This window comes from Heptranchias perlo, chromosome 5 (genome assembly GCF_035084215.1).
Source record: "Heptranchias perlo isolate sHepPer1 chromosome 5, sHepPer1.hap1, whole genome shotgun sequence".
NCBI classification, from domain to species: Eukaryota; Metazoa; Chordata; class Chondrichthyes; order Hexanchiformes; family Hexanchidae; genus Heptranchias; species Heptranchias perlo.
The window spans coordinates 47,019,717-47,044,952 of NC_090329.1; the positions used below are offsets into that span (position 1 = coordinate 47,019,717).

The 25,236-nt window shown below is 40.8% G+C and overlaps 1 protein-coding gene across 2 annotated transcripts in view; it reads left to right on the plus strand.

Annotated features, from left to right (window-relative positions):
* Positions 1–294: 294 nt before the first annotated feature.
* The window catches only part of atad2b (ATPase family AAA domain containing 2B), a 112,473-nt gene continuing 87,531 nt past the window's right edge, over positions 295–25,236 (plus strand). The window contains exon 1 of one of the 2 annotated variants that reach the window (XM_067984317.1): positions 295–500. In XM_067984317.1, coding sequence (XP_067840418.1) covers positions 390–500 — 111 coding nt within the window. In that variant the 5' untranslated portion in view covers positions 295–389. The remainder of the gene's footprint in view (positions 501–25,236) is intronic. The other variant, XM_067984316.1, reaches the window with a different exon arrangement.

Consider the following 25,236-nt stretch of genomic DNA (forward strand, 5'->3'; position numbering starts at 1 on the left):
ACCTCGAGCCGAGAGTTTCCGATCGGAGCCGAGCTCGCTCTCCGCTTTCCCCACCTCGAGCCGAGAGTTTCCGATCGGAGCCGATCTCTCTGCCCCCTCCCCCACCCCGAGCCGAGAGTTTCCGATCGGAGCCGAGCTCGCTCTCCGCTTTCCCCACCCCGAGCCGAGAGTTTCCGATCGGAGCCGAGCTCGCTCTCCGCTTTCCCCACCTCGAGCCGAGAGTTCCCGATCGGAGCCGATCTCTCTGCCCCCTCCCCCACCCCGAGCCGAGAGTTCCCGATCGGAGCCGAGCTTCTGCTCGCCGTTGTGTGAGTGACACAAGAGAAGAAATGGCGCCGAACGAGCCGTAGAGCCAGAGCGGCCGGGAGACAAGGGGGTGGCAGAGGAAAATGGTGCGGACTCGGCGGAATTCGGCGCTCGACCCGGAGCTGATCAGCGGTCGTATCTCGTCCAGGACCCGCTCGTCTCGTTCCTCCGCCAAACACGACGACAGTAAGCGGGTAAGTGCCAGGCCTGGATCCGGCTCTCATTACCACCTTCCCCGGCCAGTGTCTGAGGATAGTCCGGGGATGTGAACCTGGGCCCTTCGCGGACACTCTTTTGTTTGGCTTTTTTTAAATTTCCCCTCAGAGGGGGGAGCGAGTGCTGCGACAGGCCGGGGCCACGGGGCTCCCGGGCCGGGGTTGTGGTACCAAGTGTCGGCCTCTCTGACGGCTGTTCCACGGAAGGTTTTTTTTTCTCTCTCTCTTGTGGAGAAAAGTCTTTGTGTGTTTTCCAGTAAGTGGATTAGAGTCTGTCTGCGGGGGGAAGGGACAGGGAGGCGCCATCAGCGACCAGCTGCAGAATTACAAGCAATAATAAAACTTAAATCAGCTTTACAACCGAATCTCCTCCAACTTGTTATTAATTATAGAGCGTGTTTGGAAAATAAATATCAAAGTCTTGTTTCCTGCCAGCTCTGTTGTGCGGTCGAACTGTCGAAATCATGTCGTGGTCTCACCGGCTTTTAGATGTTCACAAAACGGAAATATATGGTCTGTGTTTTAAAGCTTTTTTAAAAAAAATAAATCCTGTGATCATATTATACTCGCGCCTACGAGTTTTTTTTAATTAAAAATATTCATTTTGATGTTTGCAGATGTTAGAAGGCAAGCTTATGCGATTTAAACGCCCTTAAGAACTTTAAAACTAGTCTCAGTCGGCAAAAAATGACAGATACTTGTCACTTGTAAGCTTTTGCTCCAAGTTTTTGTCATCCAGGCGCTTGGAAAGTGCATTTCAGAACGGCATCTCAATTTGATATCTTATTTTGAATGTCTCTGTTCATAAAATGTTACGGCTATGATTTTGTACGGTTTGGCCGAAGCCCTAAACAAAATTTTAAACTCTAAACTGATCTAAATTAAGCTGATTTTGGAAAGGCAACTTGAGCTAATTCACTAGTACTGCTGGCAAGTTCAATGTCCTAAACATGTAGTTGATCTTGACAACGTGAAGAATATTTCATTTATAAACAACAAAACAATATAAATAAATTAAGAATTTTGGGTGTTGTCTATAAAAGCCAGTTCCATGACAGACACAATTAAAACGATATATTTACTGAATGGCACCTTGTCCTCAGCAAAGATTACTGCCAAAACCAAAAGTCTAAATGTGGTTTCCATTTACATACAGTATTTACTAATATTTTACAATGTAAAGTTTGTGCTCTGAAGTACAGTCATAACACTGCCATGTAAGCAAAAGCTGAGCAATGAACCTTTTTTTCATTTTAGTGGAACATCTCTTTGCTCTCTCACCACCCCCTCCCCCCCCACATTCTGTCCTCTCTTCCCAAAGTCCTGCTCTTCAAGTCTCCTTTGTATTGTCCTCTGCTTCAAATATGTATCCAATTTTTCCCTTAAAAGAAGAAATGATCTCTGCCTCATCTACTCCCTGTGGCAAAGCATTCCATGTTCCCACAACCCTTTGTGTAAAGAAATTTCTCTTCACTTTTAGTGATAATTTTCAATTCATCAGCCCTCATCCCTGCCCCCACCCAAGCAGGGGAAATTGTGTTTCCTTATTCAGCCTGTCAAAACTTTTCTTTTAAATCTCCTCTTAGCCTTCTCTGCTTCAGTGAAAATAGTCCCAGTGTGTCTCATCTTTTCTCCTTACGAGCTTCCCATCCCTGGCACCATATTGGTGAATCTATGCTGTATGTTTTCTGTGACTATAATAGCGTGCTCAAAAATGCATACAGTACTCTGTGGCATAACTAATGTTTTGTATAAGTTCGTCCTTACTTCTTTACTCTTATATTCTGTGCCTCTATTTGTAAAACCCAAAATTTTATTGGCTTTTTGCTCGTGTTTTTAGGGACTTATGTATTTCTACCTCTAGCACTCCCTGTTCATCTACACTCTTCAGTATATATGTCCACTTCTTGTTTTTCCTCCCAAAATGTATTGCCATACATGATTCCACATTAAATTGCAAATGCCACCTGTCTGCCCAATCCACTAACCTGTGTATGTCTTCCTGAAGTCTTTTACAGTCCTGCTCAATGTTTGCAAAACCTCTTATCTATGTGTTGTCAACAAATTTTATTTAATATTGTGTTCCTTATACCCAAGTCCAAATCATTTAAATATACAGAGAACAAAAGTGGATCCAGCACCAACCCCTGGGGTACACCACTTAGAATCATAGAACAGTTACAGCATGAAAGGAGGCCATTCGGCCCATCGAGTCCATGCCGGCTCTACGCAAGAGCAATCCAGCTAGTCCCACTCCCCCGCCCCATCCCCGTAGCCCTGCAAGTTTTTTCCTTTCAAGTACTTATCCAGTTCTCTTTTGAAAGCCACGATTAAATCTGCCTCCACCACCACCACCCCCCCCCCCACCGCCAGCCCCTGGCAGTGTATTCCAGATCCTAACCACTTGCTGCGTAAAAAAGTTTTTTCTCATGTCACCATTGGTTCTTTTGCCAATCTCCTTAAATCTATGTCCTCTGGTTCTTGACCCTTCCAATGGGAACAGTTTCTCTCTATCCTGTCTAAACACTTCATGATTTTAAATACCTCCTATCAAATCTCCTCTCAACCTTCTTTGTTCCAAGGAGAATAACGCCAGCTTCTCCAGTCTATACAGGTAACTAAAGTCCCTCATTCCTGGAATTATTCTGGTAAATCTTTCTGCACCCTCTCTAAGGCCTTCACATCTTTCCTAAAAGTGCGGTGCCCAGAACTGGATACAATACTCCAGTTGTGGTCGAACCAGTGTTTTATAAAGGTTCGTCATGACTTCCTTGCTTTTGTACTCCATGGCTCTATTTATAAAGCCCAGGATCCCGTAAGCTTTTTTAACCGCTTTCTCAACCTTCCCTGCCACTTTCAACGATTTGTGCACCTGTACCCTCAGATCTCTCTGTTCCTGTATCCCTTTTAGAATTGTGCCCTCTAGTTTATATTGCCTCTCCTTCTATCAGTGTTTTAGAAAAAAACGAACTTTATTCGATTCATTTTAAGCATGGACCACAAAACAAACATGTTATGAACTTAATTTTAAAAGGATAACATCTGATCTAAAGTAATGATGTTTACTTTTTAATTTAGAATAAAATTTGAGAAAAGTAATGGAAAAGACAGCGTGTGTTTCCCTCCCCACTGTTCTCTGAATCTGGCGACTAATATTAAATATTAGCAATGGTAATCAGTCATTTGAGCAAGAATAGATAGAACAATTCTTCAGTTGCCTGGCTCTAATAAAGCCCTGTATATAATTATAAAAGTATCATTGTATCTATTAAAACACAATGTAGCAAATAAACTAATTTTCAGCTCTTTTACCAGCATTCAAGTCCAAGGATTACATTGTGCCACAATCAACTGTCCAGAATTGTAAATTTTAAGATTTGAGGGAAAAAAAAGTTTATGTATGAAAAGCAACTGACCTAGTAGTTCAGTGAGCAATTGTGTGGCAGCTGTGGGTGGAACATAAGCATGTAGTCTGTAATGCATTGCCTCCTCCATTTGCATGCTATATGTCTATAATACATTTAATGCAATTACTCAACTTGTATTAATAATACCTGATGCATATAGAGATCAAAAATCTGAAATGGTTTTCTGTATGTTGTCTTTGTTCCTAGAAACTGAATAATTTAAACCAATGTGACAAATGAATATTCAAATTATACGTTTTACCATATTTACTGCCAAGATTATCATACTATGTATAATATATTGCTTAGCTTTTTGTATTTGAGATTTATAAACTAGCTTACGTGAAATGGAAGATGAAAAGAAAAATCATGAATGCTACCAATTTTAAATTAAAACAATAAATGTTGGAGATGCAGAGCAGGTTAATCAGCATCCGAAAGAGAAGACCAGATCTCATTTTGGGTGGGACTCATCAGAATTAAGATTCTAATGAAGGGTCTCATAGAAAATATTGAGTGTTTAACACACTTACATGTTAATGCTTTTTATCCTGCTCCCGCACCGTATCTCTAGAGCCCCCCCCCCCCCCCCCCCAAGGATCTGTCCTTCGCTGCCTCCTCTTCATCTACGTGCAGTTCCGTGGCGACATCATTCGCAGACATGGGGGTCAACTTCTGTATGTACACTTAACAACACCCATTCCTACATCTCGACCCCTCCGCTGCTGATTTGTTGTCAGGCTGCTTGTCCAATATCCAGTCTTGAGTGAGCCTCAATTTCCTCGAGTTAAACATTGGGAAGACTGAAGCTATTGCCTTCAAACCCTGTCACAAACTCTATACTCTCACTGCCGGTTCCATCCTCCTTCCTGGCTATTGTTTTAGGCTGTTCACAATCTCTGCATTCTTTTCAACCCGAACTGAGCTTCTGACCCCATATACTCTTCATCACAAAGACCGTCTACTTCTACCTCCATAACATCCCTCACCTTCGCCCCCGCCTTAACTCATCTGCTGCTAAATCCCTCATCCATGCCTTTGTCACTTCCAGACTTGACTGTACTGGTTGGCCTCCCATTCTCCAACCATCATAATCTTTAGTTTATTCAAAACTCGCTGACTGTATCCGATCCCTCACTAAGTCCTGCTCACCAATTCCCCTGTTCTTGCTGACATACATTGCCTCCTGATCCCACGTGCCTCAAATTTAAAATTCTCATCGTTGTGTTTAAATCCCCGTAGATTTGTCCCTCCCTACCTCTGTAACCTCTTCCAGTCCTACAACCCGCACCTGAACTCACTGTTCCTCTGGCCTTTTGTGCATTCCGACCCCTCCGCCGCTGCCGTGTTCGCCCCGCCATTATTATCCATGCCTTCAGTCAGCTGGAACCCCTGCTCTGAAATCTCCTCCCGAAACCCCTCCACCTCCTTCTCCTCTATGGCCCTCCTTAGAACACATGTCTTTGACACAGATTTTGGTCTCCCTTCCTAATATCTCCTCCTTTATCTTGATGAACATTTGTGTCTGATTATGCCTCTGTGAAGCACCTTGGGATGTTTTTCTACGTTAAAACACCATATAAATGCAAGAAGTTATTGTTTATTAGAAACAATCTCAATAAACAGATTTACACACTTTTTAAGGGTGTGACCCTTAAGAGCTTTCTACTGTATTGCTATTTTCCCTGACTAACAACAATGTATGTGGAGTAATCGATATGCAGAAAAGTAAAGCTATAATATAACTGATTTGTTCAAATATTGTAAATGTCATTACTGGAAGATCATATATGACATGATGTTCCTGGTATCAAAAGGAAAAATGAAACATTTTTACTTAATATGTCCAACACTTGCAAATTTCTCTTGGAGCTCAGCAAACTTAATTGCAGAGCTCCATTGCCCCATTCTTCACTGGTAAGTATTATGCTTTTGTGTGGACATTTTTTTAAACAGATTATCAGGGAGTACCACATCTTGGTTCAATTGGTGGTAATCTGCAGTTCTTAAAATTCTCCAAATTCCTGCTTGGTTATAGTACACAAAATGTGCTATTCTGTTGCAATGCATTGTGAAATAAAACTTAATGGCACTTTCAGGTTGACTACTACGACATCATTGCACTTCATTTCAAATTGTAATTTCGATGGATTGTGCTCTCTGATGCCCAACAGCAGAAAAATAACTCAGAATAAAATGACTTGAAACCCCATTGTTCAATCTCTAGCCTTTGCTGTTAACATATCTCACCTGGGGTCTCAGTAGTGGAAATGTAACAGTTGGCTTCAGTACCCTTGGGCTGTAGGAGTGCGGAGAAGAGAAATATGCCATTTGCTTGATTTAATTTACGTCCAAATTTTTTTATTTATTCTGTTTTTGAAAGATAGGGGGAGATGTTAAAAGGGGAAGAAAAATATTATTTCTGCTTTGTAAAACAGGTACTCTTTCTGTACACATGTTTGCATTTCATCTTTTGATTACACCTCTGTGAAGTGCTTTGAGATGTTTTCCTACATTAAAGGCACTAAATAAATGCAAGTTGTTATTTTTGTTGAAAGCAGTAATCCCAAGGTTGTTTTTTTGCCCTGCCCCACCCCACCCCACGCCACCCAGTTGTTTCTACTCCTGAAGTTTTCTGGTAACCTGTCCAAGGGATTGATTTGAACTAATTCAACACATACTATGGATTCAACTTAGCACTTTCTTCAGTGGCTTATCTCTGCCGTATTATGCACTATTTTTACCCCCTGAACCATAAGGATGGTGGGCTTGTCTTAGATTTTTGACTATACAAGTGTTGGTATACCACAAAAAGATGGGATGCTTTTTTGGGCTTGTGACTTCTCAATCCCCGTGGCTATTAGATATTTATTGGAGATAAGTATTATTGCTCGAGGGAGATCAAAGTCAGTGGGCAAGCCAGTTGAGTCGCAGTGTCTTTTCTAGCACCTGATTACAAAACAACATTGCAGCTGGTCTAGGAGCAAGTCATCTATTGCCCTTTTGGTAAGGAGGGACTATGTGACCTGGAAAAGGGGGAGGGTGTCAAAGGGAGACAACTGATTAGGAAAGGGGATTATTGCCAAATGTATTTAACATTTTTGTCATGTTTGTATTACTGATTCTTGGTATTTTACTGTCGATAAAACTTGTTCATTTTCAGGTATTAGCTGAAGCCTACAATTGTTGAAGCCTTGAACTGCTTCTTAAGTTTTCTAGATAATAAATTAGTCTCTTGCAATAGGAAAATAAGAATAGGGCATTCAACCTGTTGAGCCTGTTCTACCATTCAGTTAGATCATGGCTGATCTGTATCTCAACTCCATTTACTTACTTTTGATCCACATGTGTCCTTATCTAATAAAAATGTGTTGATCTCAGTCTTGAAAATGTAAATTAATAAAAGCACCCACAGCCTTTTGGGAGATGGAATTCCACATTTCCACTACCCTTTGTGTGAAAGAGTGCTTCCTGATTTCACTCCTGAATGGCCTAGCTGTAATTTTAAGATTGTGCCCCTTGTTCTGGATTCCCCCACCAGAGGAAATAGCCTTATCTACTCTATCGAATCCTTTTATTATTTTAACCACCTCAATTTCCAATCCTCCCTGGCTACAGGCGTGGTGCCGGAGGATTGGAGGACTGCTAACGTTGTACTGTTGTTTAAAGAGGCAGAGAGAAATAGACCAAGTCATTATAGGCCAGTCAGTCTAACCTCGGTGGGCAAATTATTGGAATTGATCCTGAGGGACAGCGTAAACCGTCATTTAGAAAGGCACAGGTTAATCAAGGACAGTCATCATGGATTTGTTAAGGGAAGGTCGTGTCTGACTAACTTGATTTAAATATTTTGAGCAGGTAACAAGGAGGGTCGATGAGGGTAACCTGTTTTATGTAGTGTACATAGATTTTAACAAGGCTTTTGACAGGGTCCCACATGGCAGACTGGTCAAAAAAGTAAAAGCCCATGGGATCCAAGAGAAAGTGGCAAGTTGGATCCAAAATTGTCTCAGTGGCAAGAAGCAAAGGATAATGGTTGATGGGTGTTTTTGCGGCTGGAAGGCTGTTTCCATTGGGGTCCCGCAAGGCTCAGTACTAGGACTCTTATTTTTTGTGGTATATATTAATGATTTGGACTTGAATGTAGGGGGCTTGATCAAGAAGTTTGCAGATGATACAAAAATTGGCCGTGTGGTTGATAGTGAGGAGGAAAGCTGTAGACTGCAGGACGATATCAATGGACTGGTCAGGTGGGCAGAAAAGTGGCAAATGGAATTCAATCCAGAGAAGTGTGAGGTAATGCATTTGAGGAAGGCAAACAAGGCGCTGGAGTACACAATAAATGGGAGGATACTGAGAGGTGTAGAGGAACAAAGGGAACTTGGAGTGCATGTCCACAGAACTCTGAAGGTAGCAGGACAGATAGATAACGTGATTAAAAAGGCATGTGGGATACTTTCCTTTATTAGCTGAAGCATAGAATATAAGAGCTGGGAGGTTATCCTAGAACTGTATAAAACATTGGTTAGGCCACAGCTTATGTACTGCATACCGTTCTGGTCACCACATTACAGGAAAGATGTGATTGCACTAGAGAGGGTACAGAGGAGATTTACGAGGACATTGCCAGGGCTAGAAAATTTTAGCTACGAGAAAAGATTGGATAAGCTGGGGTTGTTTTCTTTGGAACAAAGGAGGCTGAGGGGAGATTTAATTGAGGTATATAAAATTATGACTGGACTAGATAGAGTGGATAGGAAGCATCTATTTCCCTTAGCAGAGGGGTCAGTGACCAGGGGGCATAGATGTCAAGTAATTGGTAGAAGGATTAGAGGGGAGCTGAGGAGAAAATTTTTCACCCAGAGGATGGTGGAAGTCTGGAACTCGCTGCCTGTGGTAGAGACAGAAACCCTCAACTCATTTAAAAAATACTTGGATGTGCACTTGAAGTGCTGTAACCTATGGGGCTACGGATCAAGTGCTGGAAAGTGGGATTAAAGTGGATAGCTCTTTTTCGGCCGGCATGGACACGATGGGCCAAATGGCCTCCTTCTGTGCCGTAACTTTCTATGATTCTATGAATTAGATTGCTCATCAGCCTTCTAAACTCAAGAGAATGCAACCCAAGTTTATGCAACCTGTCCTCATAATTTAACCCGAAGACCATTTAACCCAAATATTTTTGGTTGTATGGTTACTTTGGTTTCGGAGTTACCCCAGCTTATTTTGTGACCGAAACGCATTGTTGATTTGCTTAATGAAAGAGATTTTAGTTATTTTAATGTCAGCATTTGCTTGCATCGTAATGGGCTAGAAATCGCTCCGCAGCTCCTGTGAATTAAAACAACGAATGTACTTCCTGCGGGCTCTGCTGCGTCGACTTGCTTGATTTTGAAGTTTTGTGCAATTGTGCGCTATCAATTCAACCTCTCAGCAATGTAAGATGATTTGCATGGGAATGGAAGACGCCCACAAAATCTGTCAAGAAGAGAAGTCACGCCCACAAGTAGGCAAGCAGACTTCATTCATTTAAAATTAGTATTCTGGAAGTCATTGTAAACAAAAAATTTAAATTTTTTAAGTAAAAAGCCAAAGAAATAATTAAATTAAAGAGACAAGGGAAAAGTTTAAAAATGTAATTTTTAAAATTTTGTTTTAATGACCAAAGACTATTAAAATAAGGAATAATATGAGACTCCACATTTTTAAAATTTAATTTTTAGTTGTTTGGCAGTCATAGAGTTATTGCGCTTTTAAAACTTAGTTTAGACCTGGTATTTTTAAGCGTATCTTTTGGTGGTGTAATTAGTTACGTTCCAGCTGGGCAGATGAGCAAGTTTGCAATTTTTTGGTGATTTCTATGATTGTAGCATGTGATGGCCCTTTAATTCGCAGCTGTCAAATCGCTGGTGAGCCAATAGGAGCAAGTTCACGATTTCTGCATTTTAGTGCGCATGTGCACACACGGAAACTTGCTCCTTGGATTTGCCATGTTGAGCTCCTCCGTTATTTCAGGAGCAATTTCTGCCCCAATATGTAAAGAGTTTTTCAATACTTGCTTTTTGCAGCTTGTCAGAATAAATGTATATTGAGAAAATTGTGTGGGGCTGGAATATTTAAAGAATAATGTTCAGGCCTTATGAGGACATTTTTAACTCAACTAGTTGATCTCGTGCAGTATTGCACAAGAGAGTTAAGGCCAAATGCACTCACTATTTGGGTCAAGCAGGGTTGGAGGGTACAAAAATAATTACACCAAGGGGGGGAGGGAGGGAGAAAAGAGGACAATAAGGATGGGGAAAGAGGAATGTGTAGGGTGGGAGTGGGGTGAGAATGTAATGACAGTTGATTTATGTTTAAAAATTCCAAGTTTTTTAAAGTTACCTTTTACTTTTCTTTCCCAACATGGCTGACACCACTGGGGGAGTTTAGAACTCTGACTGCTTCACTGTTGATATCTGGGGCTCTATTTTAGCACCCGCTATCGGGTGCGTTCCTGGCAGGGGGGCTCCGAAAATCGGAGAATCCCGGCGCGGTACCGGAGCCCGCCCTGAACCCGCGCACTTCCGGGTTCCCCGCTGACGCGCCGGCGTGCGCGCGCAGCCCCCGCTGGTGGGAATCCCGCAGGCAATTAAAGCCAGCGGGGTTCCACTTGAAGGTATTTATTTAGGTATTTCAGGTCATTAACTGACCTGATTAAAGGATTATGTGGGATTTTAGAGCAAACTGGGACTGTTTCCCTCACTAGGGGAAACACTCCCAGGTCAAATGGCGTGTTGCAGCTGTCAGCCTGTGGCAGCTGCAAAGGTCCATTTGACAGGTTGGGGGGGGAGACCCTCACCCATTGCAAGAGGCCACTCTGTCACGCCGGGAGGAAGATCTCTGTCCTCCCCCTCCTCCTCACCCCATGTATTGATACCTGGAGTGAGGCATCATTAAACTGGGAGCAGCCTTCCCCCTGGGCTGCTCCATGCTGTAATTTTTGCTATTTGTTGCAGCATCTGTCAGTGGAGGACTGCTCCTTTAAATAGAGCGCCTCCAGCTGACAGATCTTACCGCGTATGCGCAGCCTGCCCGACGCGCAGATCAGCAGTGGGGAACCCAGAGGAGCAGGTAGTGGATCCAATTAGTGGATTGGATCCTACAATCGCGTGGGAAACTGACTAATTTCACCGGGCACGTTACCCACGCGCCTGATAGCCCCCCCGCCGAGAACCTGCAGCCCTGCTATCATCGGGCCCCTGGTGTCTAAAGGCTGCAACTTCATGCTGACTCAAATTCCCAGTATAAAATAGCAGCTAGGGTGTCACTGATAGCTAGCACTTTAGCATTGAAAACGTCTTTTACAGCAGCAGATGTAACAGCTATTGCTGCTACATATAATGGAAAAATTCCAGAAAGGCAATGGAAATTCCATAAAGGTTTTCAGTGCATTTTGAACTGGAATATTGCAACTCACTTAGCAATTTTATTATATAATTGATTTTTTTCCCCAAAGAAGTAAGTTTCATGTGTTCAAACTGCTCAGAAAGCTGATGGATAATTAATCGATTTCACTTCAGAAAAATCCAGTCTGTCTGTACAACAGAGAAAATTCCAAAATGTTATTGGTACTAATGAAAGTTTCAGTCAAGACAATTTAAACTTGGGCACATTATTGGCAGTCAAAATATCTGGGGGTGAGAAAAGGAATAGAGATCTGATTTACTTCAGTACTCTTATTTATGAATTGTGCTGTTTATGTAATGCTGCTTTAAAGGTGGTAGGTGATCCAATTTTATTAATTTCACATTCATCATTTTATCCTCATTATATTCCTGGTGATACTGATAACTTTTTTGGTTCTGGGATTGCTGGTTGCTAATGGGTCTATAGGAAAAGACTAGCAAATATAACCTTTTCTGATTGGCTTGAAGAAGCAGCTACCTCTTGCTGAGGGAAAGGAATTAAGCTAAATGTCCTCATGACCGGAACATTATTCACAAACAAATATTCTTCCAGCCAATATTTCCCCTCTTCAATTCTTCATCTGTGAGCATGTTAGTGATTGTAAACAAGTTAACTGACTGAGGGAGGACCTCACAGCAAGCCTGTCCTTACCCAATGTCCATATGCTTGCAGCTTCCAGGAGGAATTGGCACATGGTGATGCGGAGAGGGAACCCTGGCTATTCTTCCCATTTCTCGCTTCTCTCTCTCTTTTCCCCCCCCCCCCCCCCCCAACAAAAAGACTGCTGAGTCAGTTCTAGCATTGTACCCACCACCACAACCCTACTGCCCTGCTGAGATCAGCTAACTCACCTATCTGCAACCTTACGTGACAACACATGCCTTCATTCTCCCAACTCTCACTGGTGCATATCCTTCCCATTGCTCTATTTTTGGTAGCGGACTATGGTGGTTTTGTACTCTGGAACTCTTCTTTTAAACCCTTGTCTTGCCACCCCATAACGCCTTCAACAGCCTCCTAAACCTGTTTCTTCTATTGCCTGTTAATTGTGTTTTATCTCCACTGTCTTGGGACATTTTCAATTTTAAAAGTTGCTGTGCAAGTTTTTGTGCATCTGTTTCTCTTTTCCTTATGCCCTCCCACAGCTTAGAGTTTCATATTCCTTGGTATGACTGATTGCAGATCCTTGAAATGTTTTTTGTTGTATGCAATGGAAAAAACTTGATTTGCTTTATCTTTGTTTTTCTCAGTTAGCATAAGTTTTCTAACCGGGGCTTCTAGATCCTGGGGGGAGGGGCCACCTTTTCTTCAGAGAATTTCTGTATAGACTCTGAAGAAGAAAGACTTAACATTTTCCAGTTTTTAAATTGTAGTTGAATTCTGTAAAAGTTAAATATCAATATTAATTGTGTCAACTGTAATTATAATTATTTTAATAATCATAGAACTGTTACAGCACAGAAGGAGGCTCTTCTGTGCCGGCTCTGCAAGAGCAATCCAACTAGCCCCACTCCCCTGCCCTTCCCCCTTAGCCCTGCAAATTTTTTCTCTTCAAGTACTTACTTATCCAATTCCCTTTTGAAAGCCACGATTGAATCTGCTTCCACCACCCCCTTAGGCAGTGCAATCCAGATCATAGCCACTCGCTGTGTAAAAAAGTTTTTTCTCATGTTGCCTTTGGTTCTTTTGCCAATCACCTTAATTCTGTGACCACTGGTTCTTGACCCTTCCGCCAATGGGAACAGTTTCTCTTTGTCAACTCTGTCTAGACCCCTCATGATTTTGAACACCTCTATCAAAACTCCTCTCAACCTTCTCTGCTCTAAAGAGAACAACTCCAGCTTCTCTAGTCAATCCATGTAACTGAAGTCCTTCATTCCTGGAATCATTCTAGTAAATCTTTTCTGCACCATCTCTAAGGCCTTCATATTCTTCCTAAATTGTGGTGCCTAGCATTGGACACAATACTCCAGTTGTGGCTGAACCAGTGTTTCATAAAGGTTCATCATGACTTCCTTGCTTTTGTACTCTATGCATCTATTTATAAAGCCCAGGATCCCGTACACTTTTTAACCGCTTTCTCAACCTGCTCTGCCACCTTCAACAATTTGTGCACATATACCCCTAGGTCTCTTTGTTCCTGCATCCCCTTTAGAATTATACCTTTTAGTTTATATTGCCTCTTCTTGTTCGTCCTACCAAAATGTATCACTTCGCACTTCCCTGCATTAAATTTCATCTGCCGCGTGTCTGCCCATTCTACCAGCCTGTCTATGTCCTCCTCACTGTTCACTGCATTTCCAAATTTTGTATCATCTGCAGATTTTGAAATTGTGCCCTGTACACCCATTAATATATATCAAGAAATGCAGTGGTTCTAGTACCGACCCCTGGGGAGCACCACTGTATACCTTCCTCCAGTCTGGAAAAATCATTCACCACTACTCTGTTTCCTGTCACTTAGCCAATTTCGTATCCATGCTGCCACTGCCCCTTTTATTCCACGGGCTTCAACTTTGCTGGCAAGCCTATTATGTGGCATTTATCAAACACCTTGTGGAAGCCCATATATACCACATCAACCACATTGCCCTCATTAACCCTCTCTGTTACCTCATCAAAAAACTCAATCAAGTTAGTTAAACATGATTTACCTTTAACATCCATGCTGGCTTTCCTTAATTAATCCACACTTGTCGAAGTGACTTAATTTTGTCCCGGATTATCGTTTCTAAAAGTTTCCTCAGCGCCGAGGTTAAACTGACTGGCCTGTAGTTGCTGAGTTTATCCTTACACTTTTTTTGAACAAGGGTGTAACATTTGCAATTCTCCAGTCCTGTATCTAAGGATGATTGAAAGATTATGGCCAGTACTTCCGCAATTTCCACCCTTACTTTCCTCAGCAACCTAGCATGCATCCCATCCGGGACGGGTGACTTATCTACTCTTAAGTACAGCTAGCGTTTCTAGTACCTTTTTATCAATTTTTAGCCCATCCAGTATTTCAACTACCTCCTGTTTTACTGTGACTTTGGCAGCATCTTCCTTGGCAACACAGATGCAAGGTACTCATTTAATACCTCCGCCATGCCCTCTCGCTCCATGCATAGATCTCCTTTTTGCTCCCTAATCGGCCCTACCCCTCCTCTTACTACCCGTTTTACTATTTATATGCCTATAGAAGATTTTTGGATTCCCTTTTATGTTAGTTGCCAGTCTATTCTCACACTGTTACTTCCTTTTTCACTTCCCCTTTGAACTTTCTATATTCAGCCTGGTTCTCACTTATTATCAACCTGGCAACTGTCGTATGCCCCCTTTTTCTGCTTCGTCTTACTCTCTATCTCTTTCATCATCCAGGGAGCTCTGGCTTTGTTTGTCCTACCTTTCCACCCTCATGAGAATGTACTAGACTGTACCTGAACCTTCTCCTCTTTAAAGGCCGCCCATTGTTCGATTACAGTTTTGCCAGTCAATCTTTGATTGCGTTTTAGCTAGGCCAGATCCTTTCTCGACCCCACTGAAATTGGCCCTCCTCCAATTAAGTATTTTTACTCTCGAATGCTCCTTGTCCTTTTCCATAGCTAATCTAAACCTTATATGATTACTGTTCCCTAAATGTTCCCCTAATGACACTTGCTCCACCTCAATGTATCCAATGGATACATTTGAATTCTTTTCTTATTCTGTGTTATTTAATCCATTGTTTGTCATTGTAAAAAAAAATCAGCATTTCTTCTAGTTGTCAATAGCAGTTCTGATGAAAAACCTTTTCCAGAAGTTCCGTTGAGAACTGATTCAAATCCATGTCAGATTTATCATGTTTTGCTGAGCTTGCCAAAAAGAACTATAGGATATTTGCATCCAGAACTGATGACAATTCATCCATATAGATTTGTCCCTTTATTGTCTTTTTTAAAAACTGTGTGCTAGTGAATGGATAAGCAGACACACTGCAGCACATAAGGATAGTGTTATGAATTTCCTTGGTTCTGATTCCAAAATTGTATATGTGCTTGCACTATTCATTTTAAGTTTTTAAGCATTGTTATGTACCAAACCAAATTTCCAGAATGTGGACTTAATTCGATATTGTTTGATGAGTGGATACTATTGAGAGTGAATTATTTTATTAGATCTATCAAGCAAGTTAACATTTAAATCTTAAAATTTCTCCACTGTTGTTTGTTTTGTTGATAATTTACTTTATCCTAGGAGGATCTATCCTTGGCCCGCTCCTATTTCTCATCTACATGCTGCCCCTCGGCCACATCATCCAAAAACAAAACATCAAGTTTCACATGTACGTTGACGACACCTAGCTCTACCTCTTCACCACCTCTCTTGACCCCTCTACTGCCTTTGATTTGTCACACTGGTTGTCTGACAGAAATTTCCTCCAGCGAAATATTGGGAAGACTGAAGCCTTATCTTCGTTCCCTGCCACAAACTCCGTTCCCTAGCCACCGACTTTATCCCTCTCCCTGGCCACTGTCTGAGGCTGAGCCAGACCATTCGCAACCTTGGCGTCCTATTTGACCCTGAGATGAGCTTCCGACCCCATATCCGCTCCCATCGCCTACTTCTGCCTCTGTAACATCGCCCGTTTCTGCCCCATCTCAGCTCATCTGCTGCTGAAACCCTCATCCGTGCCTGTTGCCTCTAGACTTGACTATTCCAATGCTCTCCTGGCCGGCCTCCCATCTCTCACCCTCCAGAAGCTTGACCTCATCCACAACTCTGTTGCTGGTATCCTAACTTGCACCAAGTCCCGTTCACCCATCACCACTGTGCTCGCTGACCTGCATTGGCTCCCCATCGGGCAGCGCCTCGATTTTTAAAATTCTCATCCTTGTTTTCAAATCCCTCCATGGCCTCGCCCCTCCCTATCTCTGTAACCTCCTACAGCTCTCCCAAATCTCCATTGGTGGCCGTACCTTCAACTGCCTAGGCCTTAAGTTCTGGGATTCCTTCCCTAAGCCCCTTTGCCCCTCTACTTCTCTCTCCTCCTTTAAGATGCTTCTTAAAACTTCTTTGACCAAGCTTTTGGTCACCTGTCTCAATATCTCCTTATGTGGCGTGGTGTCCAATTTTGTTTGGTAATGCTCCTGTGAAGGACCTTGCAACCTTTTACTACGTTAAAGGTGCTATGCAAGTTGTTATCTTGTGTACCTTGTTACAGGCATAAAAATATCTGGGAATATGCCTCCCATCCTCAATGTTAGTGGAAAAAAGTTGGATTCTGTGGAGCCCATTTTATATGCACACTGACTTATTCCACCATTGGAGGTTAATATACTCAGACATCTTTTTAGTGTGTTCTATTATTTTTCTCTAGAGACTTCCTCAGTAGATTCCCTGCTCATCTCACCAAAAAGTAACTTCACTTTGACTTTCACAAGTTGTCTTTGTAGTAAGTCACATTCGGTAGATTACTGTCCCTCTCACTGTACTTCTCGTTCCTATTAGGTGTTTAGATTTTACAAACTTTTACACTTAATATTTTCTATTTTCCTATTCACACTTTGTATTTGCAGGCAATTAAATCACTTCAATACATTAATTCCCTTAAAGCAGTGATGATTAACTACCTTCACAAAGAATTTCCTCTGATATTGGGTTTCTTTTCGTACCTAAAGAAAACAATGAGTCAAATAGGTTGAATTTGAATTTGCCTAATCACTCGCTGAAAAAACAGTGAAAAAACTTTTACCATGTCATTATTCAAATGCCAAGTGTTGCATTCTGATATAAGGATGTTAGAGGATTTACATGTATACAGTTACGCTGTAAATTATATTCCGTGATCTTAACAGCAGACATCTTGGTTTTAAACAATCTTATGCGACTTCCTCTCATCAGACATTAAATTTAGTTGGAAAACAAATAATATGACGAGAACCTTGACGTCAAAAATCCTCAAAACAATTTAGTATCCGTATTGATTCACATATTTAAAATAGTGCATAGATTTTATTAGTATTAATATTGTTGTGCTTTTATTAAAGTGTAATTTTGCAAACAGAGTCCTTTTAGTTTACATTTTATACACTATGCTTTTGTCTACTTGCAAATGCTTTTCGTAGTTGTAGTAGCAGGGTATTTTTGACTTTTTCCACATTTATAGTTGCATTTTGTTCTCACGGAAATTAAGTAGGTTTGAACTGACAGACTGACTGTTTTACTGTGGAAATGTATTTAATGGTGACTGTCCAATACTTTGCTAGCATCAGTACACTAGCACATGTTGGACAGCCTTTTCTTGCAGTACCTATTTGTCATATCCTAAAGGTGAATTGCTCCTTTAGGTTATGACATAATTGACAGTCAGCAAGGAATCTCGAGTAAACAGGTGGTCTGAAAAAAGTGGGAAATCTGTGGTAATATTTAGCATTATAGTTAGTTAGATGTAATAACTGAGATTTGTTTAATAGGATTGTATGATTGACCTATAGAAAGAGGCTCTGGCAAGTTGCATAATCAGCTGTGTGCTCATCTTTAAAGTTATTAACACCACTTATTGCTGTGACTCAACATAGTTTATAACACTTGTATTGCATCACTGACTAATGATGAATTGTTTTGTATGATTACCTTAATTAGAATTAATGAAAATTATTTCTATGTGATTAGTTACAGTTGGTAAGCTCAGTTTCATGACTTGCATAGAATGTTGACCGTAATAATATTTGTAGAGAGATAAGTCTGCTAAGACTGCTTGAAATCATCAAGGGGATAAATCACATAAGTTTAAGTAATATATAATTGTTAAAGAAAGTTATTGTCCAAATTTCAATTTTTAAACCAAGAAGCTTCACAGATTTCTGAAGGATGCAGACACACTCTGTTTTTGCGCCAGTCCAAAGGGGTTTCAGCTGCTTATCGTTACAAAGTATCGGTGGCCCTCGCTATTCAGGTTGATGATCTGATTCCTCCACTTGGTACTGTTTTGGAGTTCTTACTGAGTGCAGTATCACTCAGAACTAATGCAAAGCTACATTTTAAAACTGTCCAGACAGGATTTGCTGGGGAATTTATAAAGTTTTTATTCAATACCTTTAGCATTGGGAGGAAATGGACATCACTGCCTGTACTTGCATAATATTAAAATGTAGCTGCTTGAGAAGCAGAGCTGTGCATCTGCGTCCATACATGTGTGGGCAGAGTTCATTTAATTTCAGTGCAATGTGTTTTTGGACTGCTGACTGATTATACCTTAAAGCTAATACAAGTTTCTTTCCTTTTGCTAAATAAGTTGCAACTAAAAAGAAAAGTCTTGCAATTCATATGTGCTTTGCAGCGGATAACTTAATGCAGTGGGTGCATTATATTGTGATAATGTAATTGGCACTTGATGTTCCAGAATAATTTCACCAAGGGCAAAAGGTTCTTATATTTGTAAATAAATCTGTGCCTTAGTCAAAAAATGTTTTTTGTAATACCAAGTGTAAATATTCATTTTGGCAAACTTCTGATTAAACTTGGCTTCTCTCTTATTATCTAAATGCTAAATATGTAGATAGTCAGGCTGTAGTTAGAGTAAATAAAAATAGAAGATGCTGGAAACACTCAGCAGGCCAGGCAGCATCTGTCGGGAGAGAGAAACAAAGTTAACATTTCAAGTCGATGACCTTTCAGCAGAACTGGAAGATGTTAGAGATGAATAGCTTTTAAGCAAGTGCAGAGGCAGGGAAAAGTGGGGGGTGGGGGGCGCGCGGGGTGGGGGGCACGGGGTGCGGGGCATGTGGGGGCAGGGCAGGAAAATGCCAAATAACAAAAGGGGGAGATGTCTGATAGGATAGGAATGAACTCACAGACCAACAACAGGTAGTACCTGTGAGGAGCAATTCATGTTATGGTTGGTTCTTTGTTGATTAGAAAAGAAAAAGGAGATTGTTTATCCAGAATGGATTTTTTTGAAGTCAGTCACCTCCTTTTGGTTGCATATATTTAATTTTCTCTTTTAAATTATTTTTGAGACTTGGAGAATTTTTTTGTATTAAAAACTTGGAAATTGCAAAAACTAGCTTCCTAAAATATTTTGGCTTCTGCCCCACAATAGTGAAGGCGAGCACTCTCATGCCCCCCCTATAAATGTAAACATCAGATATTTGGTGATAACTTACAAAACATAAAACAAAGTTCAATAAATCAAGTATAAAAATAAACATACTGTTTTCCTAATGGTACTGGCTCCTATCCTACAGGTCTTTATTGTAAAACTGTTTCCCAAACTGTGGGACGTCCACACACACAGCCTATTGGTCATTTGCTGGAGGGATGTCATTGCCATTTTGTGGGACTTCCCCAGTCACGTGAATGGATTATTGCAATCTAAGGCAGTGTCCCAAACCACGTGTAGGGAGCACGGCAAAAGTGTTCACTTAGGGACACACTTCAACATCGTTTTTTCTGAAAATATTTTATTTTTTCGACCTCTTCGCGCACCCCTTTGGAACCTTTCGTGCCCCTCCGGGGTGCGCCCCACAATTTGGGAAATGCTGGCATGAACAATGAGCATTTGTGCATTGTGAGACAATTTATGTTTGTGGAAACTTATGTTTAATTAAGACTGGATAAATTGACAAACTCACTAAGTGCATTAAATGTTCCATCTCTCTGCTCTTGGCATATACTGGGAGTCACATCAAGAAGTTGTACGTCCCCAGCCCATGATTTCTGGTCCATTAATTTTATGAAGCAGAAATTTACACTTTATGGCAGGATCATAAAGGCAGGAACTGGCTGACAGAGCATATCTGAGGGTGCAAAAGGGGCTGCAGACTGGTTAAGGAATGATGCTGTAGGGTGGGAACACGGGAAGGAGGGTGCATGTGGGGTTGGGTTTGCAAAGGGCCATCAGCACTTTGAGTACCATTTTCCGGAACCCTTCTTCGCTACATGGCTGCTAAAGCCTGTCGACTCAATGCTGCCAGATTCCAGCTGCTCCAGTGATCCAAAACCCCCTCTTCGTTCCTGCTGGACCTCCCCAAATTTGCCTTCACTCCCAGATACTTGGCTTCCTCTCGGTGCTCACAACTAATAGACCACATTCCCAGTGCTCACTGATGCTAGAACCACCCACTGCACCGAGGCCCTGAGACTTTTCTCCCCAATGCCCCGAGATCCCAGGATCTCTCTCCTAGAGATTCCATATCGCAAGACCTGCCCTAGTGCTCCTGGAGCTCCATCAAAATATTGCTAGAATTCGACTTACCGTGTGCTGCCATTGGACATTCTCCATATGTCTACATATAAAATTCTTGGGACTTCTGTTTGCTATGCCTACGTTCTGTTGTCACGATTTAGTAATGTTTTTGCTACATTCGCAATGTCTTAAATATAATAGCAACATTTTAATAAGTAACACTGTTCAGTCCTCCCATCACTGGTGGTTTGAGTCATCCAGATCTGCCTCCCGTTTTGTCGTATTAAAACAAACAGTTAAAAGACATAACTGAGCAAGGACATGGGTGAGTCACTAGTTCTATGAATATATATTGCACACAGAGGGGATAGGATGAACCACAGTATGTTATGAAAAGATGGAAAATTTGAGCGAAGGGATGACAGATGAAAACACAAAGAACAAAAGGGTAAGTAGGAACATGAAAGGTATATAAAAATATATTGAATGTTTTTGTGTTTTAGAATGTAAAAAAATTGCTCTCAGGGATGCTTTTTAAAAAAAAATGAACATTGCAACCACAGTGTCCAACAACTAATGTAGAAGGGAGTAAATACAATTTTCCAAACAGCTAAGTTGATAGAATTCTCTGAAAACAGACAGAAAAACTGCAAGGGAAGGGGAAGAATATATTCAGTTACATTTTCCCCTATATAGGGGGCAAAACCCAACCCAACAGCCATTGTCTCATCTGGTAAACGGCACCATTTTTGGTGCTGCCAAATGCAAACAACACTTTTTTTTGTTGAGACCACTTTTCTACACGAATATTATAGGTTAATCAGAGCCTATAACAGCATATTTGTCGCCTGTCATTGTGTTGCTATAACTACAGCTTTTTTGATTTGTTTTTCAGTAATGGAATTGATGTTTTGATATTTGATTTTCATATTTTTGACAATTTAATAAAATGAAGGAAATGTCACTAAAGCTTACTTGACTGCAGAATAATAACTCGTATGAAATCCTAGATTAAGCATATGTAGAAATATGATTACAGCTGTAGTTGAATTCTGTACAAATGTTTTAAAATGTTAGAGAATTTGAAAAAAAGTCCACTGAAAAGCGGTTATCTAGTATCAGTTTTCTATCAGTTACGTGGATAGACTGGAAAAGCTGGAATTGTTCTCCTCAGAGCAGAGAAAGTTGAGAGGAGATTTGATAGAGGTGTTCAAAATCATGAGGGATCTTGACAAAGTAAATAAAAGAAAAACTGTTCCCACTGAAGGAGGGGTCGCGAACCAGAGGACACAGGTTTAAGGTGATTGGCAAAAGAACCAAAGGTGACATGACGATAAACTTTTTTATGCAGCGAGTGGTTATGATTTGGAATGCACTGCCTGAAAGGGTGGTGGAAGCAGGGTCAGTTGTGGCTTTCAGAAAGGATTTAGACGGGTATCTGAAGGAGAAAAATTTGCAGGGCTACGGGGAAAGAGCGGGGGAGTGAGACTAGCTGGATTGCTCTTGCAGAGATACGGCGCAGGCTCGATGGGCCAAATGGCCTCCTTCTGTGCCGTAACCATTCTATGATTCTAGTAATTTTCAGTGTAGGAAAAGGTATACAGGTGTGGGAAGTTGTGTGCCATTTCTCCCCACCTCCTTTCCTGCATTACTCCTCTTGACTGCGTGACATAGGTAAAGGCATTCTTGGAATTGTAAAATTCAGTAGAAGATCTTGTGTATTTCTCTCCAAGTTGGCTCCAGCTCTCTTCATTTCTTAATTACTGTGCCTCTTCAATTGCCATGAATTTTGTTAGAAATATAACTTCACTCAGGAATATCATTTTTGATTGAAAAAGTGATAGAATTTAAGCTTACACCCAAATCTAATTCTTATTTAACTGTTGAGTTAGATATCTGGCTTTTTTCTAGTTGTGTGCACCATTGGATTATGTCTGCAATATGACAGTTTTTCTCCATATTGAAACTGATATTGTGTTGACTTATTCCTAGTGATATTTCTTGATTAAAGGATCCAAATAGGAAATGGAAATGTTATTCAAAATACTGTTGTGGACTGCAAAATGTAAAATGAACAGCTCATTACTTGATTGTTGAATCATGCTGACCAATGAGAGAGGCTCCAGGTTCAATCCCTGGTCTGTGGTGAATTTAGTTGGCAGTGAATATCCTGCAGTTGGTTCCTAGTATTCATTGTTATCCAGTTGCCCCTGGTGAAATTACTCCTGTATGGACGTTGGTAAAGATTGTATAGGCCAGGCAGTAATGAATCTCAGTTAAAAGCCTGCCAGTGTTCACTATCCAGGCTTACACATGAATAATGGTCACTTGGGTAAAGGTCCAGAAGGCCATTGTGCTTGCTGAGCTGTATTGCAGAAAATTGCTAGAGGGAAATTTTTTTTGTTTGGGTTGGGGGTGTTGGCGGTGGGAACTTTCCTCACATTTTACACATTTAGGATTTTCCCTTCATCAACCACTGGTTTCTCTTCTAGTATACTCAAAACCTAAGCACATGGATGGTTCTGTGCCAGTAGGAAGTGCGGTCCTACTGATTTTTGCCGAACTTTGACGAGGAGTTACTTGTTCTGCTGTAACTTTCTAAGCCAAACTGGTACTTAGTCTCTTTTACCCTGGCACTTGTTTAACTGGTCATTCGTCCCACTGCCTTTTGTGAGACATTGTTATGAGCAAATCACTGCCGTATTTGCCTGTATCACAGCAGCAATGCACTTCAGAGTATTTCATTGTATGAAATGTGCTTTAGGACATTTTTGAGAGTTGACAAGGAGCTATATACATGCAAATTCTTTTTATTGACCAGTTATGAACTTGCAATTGTTGGCTTGAAGTGGCTTCTTGGGGGTGGGGGGAGCGCAGGGGGAAGAGAGAAAAATGTGAACCTCCTTTGAACTCAAAGTGAACACAACTTCTTTGTAAAACCAATGGAATATGCATTCATGAACATATGCAATGCCTTTTAGTCTATAAAGCCTTTAGAGGCTATTGCAGGTCATACTTTTCTTAAGGCTGAATAATTGTGTGACTTCAGTTTGTTTTGTTCATCCATCCAGTATTTTGGAGACGGTGTAATAATAGCTGAACATGAGACAAGTTCAGGCTTTTCTTCGTACTGAAGCATTGAGAATGCTGTTGGTTCTTTTAAAATGCTAGATTTATAAATATGGTTGGTGTATTTTAAGTTGGATTAGAAGTTATAGTTTTATTGAACTGAATAATGTTTCTGTCCTTTATGTATCTCAATTGGTGCTGTCAAATGAAAGCAAAACTAATACCATATTTCTAATACTATTTCTAGCATAGATCTGCTGGTGCAACTGCTTAAGTCAATGTCAAATTCACACCATAAACACGTTGATGTAATTGCTTCTGACATCTTGGAGACTTGCATATTGGGCAATTGGAATCCTGGCTTTGGTGCTTCCCATCACTGTAAAACAGGAGCAGCAATACTACCAGGGACAGAGTCAGCAAAAAACAAAACTGCTGCCAGTTTGAGCAGCTGAAGCATTCATGCTCACATCTATATGCAGTGAAGCAGGTTTTCATCTGCTCACCTGTACAGGGTTACTTCTTTTTTGTGTCGAGACATCAGAGAGAAAAATTAAAAGCTTATTTCCAAGTCCCTACGTGCAGTTTTAAAATTTTTCTCAAGCTTTTTTTTAAGCTTCATTAACTTCCTTGGAGTCATAGAAAGCTGCATACAGAGGATTGATGGTGAAACTTTCACTACCTGCACATTGGGAGCCTGATGACAGCCATATTTTTTGTACTTCCTGTAATGTAAGCAAGATGAGCTTAATAGTAGGGACACTGAAATCTGGATATATAAAACTACTTTCTAAAACGATTCTGCACTATTAAATAAATAGGATCATCCTATATTATTTTTGTGTTGATATTTGAACCCAGGTTCTGAAATTGAACAATAATTATATTGAAGATACCTGGTTGGAGGCTAGCAGTAATCTCTAGCCTTCATGTTACACCAGATTTTGATTTCCCTAGCATCTTCCCAAACGAGTTTGTGAGAAGATATCAAATTGCATGACTGTCTGTCTAGTCTGGAGTAAGAGACCTTGAACTAATTAAGTACTTGGCTGTTGTATACATGCCAACCTAGAAAACTAACAAAAGCTGGCCAACAGCTTCACAAAAGCTGGCACAGCTCCAGAGAAACTGTCAGGTCAAAAAGGACCTGAATATAAGTCTTATAATATGTAAAGGCACGGGGTGGCATTAAAAGTGCAGTGGTAGATGGGCATTCATAACGTAAGCTGCAGATATAGCCAAAATGTGATCGATTTATTTTAGTGAAAAAATTACTAAATTGCACAAAGGTGCAGTTTGCAACAATGGTACTAAAGGGGGATGAGAGTTCTGAAGGTGGGAGATTTATTTTTATGGGAACCTGTCTTCCTGCCACAAAGTTTTGATTTTTGCCATCTTGTATTTCATATTTTCCAGCGTTTTGGAGCATACTGTAATTTTGCCTTTCAAACCAAAATGAGTTTTTTTCTTGGAGTTAGAATTAGAGATACTTTAAATATGATGAAAACAAAAGCAGTTGTATTATAACTTTACAGGGTAAAGTTAAAATAAGAGTTAATGGCCTCTTGTTAAAATTACAAACAGAAGAATGTTATATATACACATTCGGTTTTCATTTATTGTCAGTAGTGAGTTCTGCCCT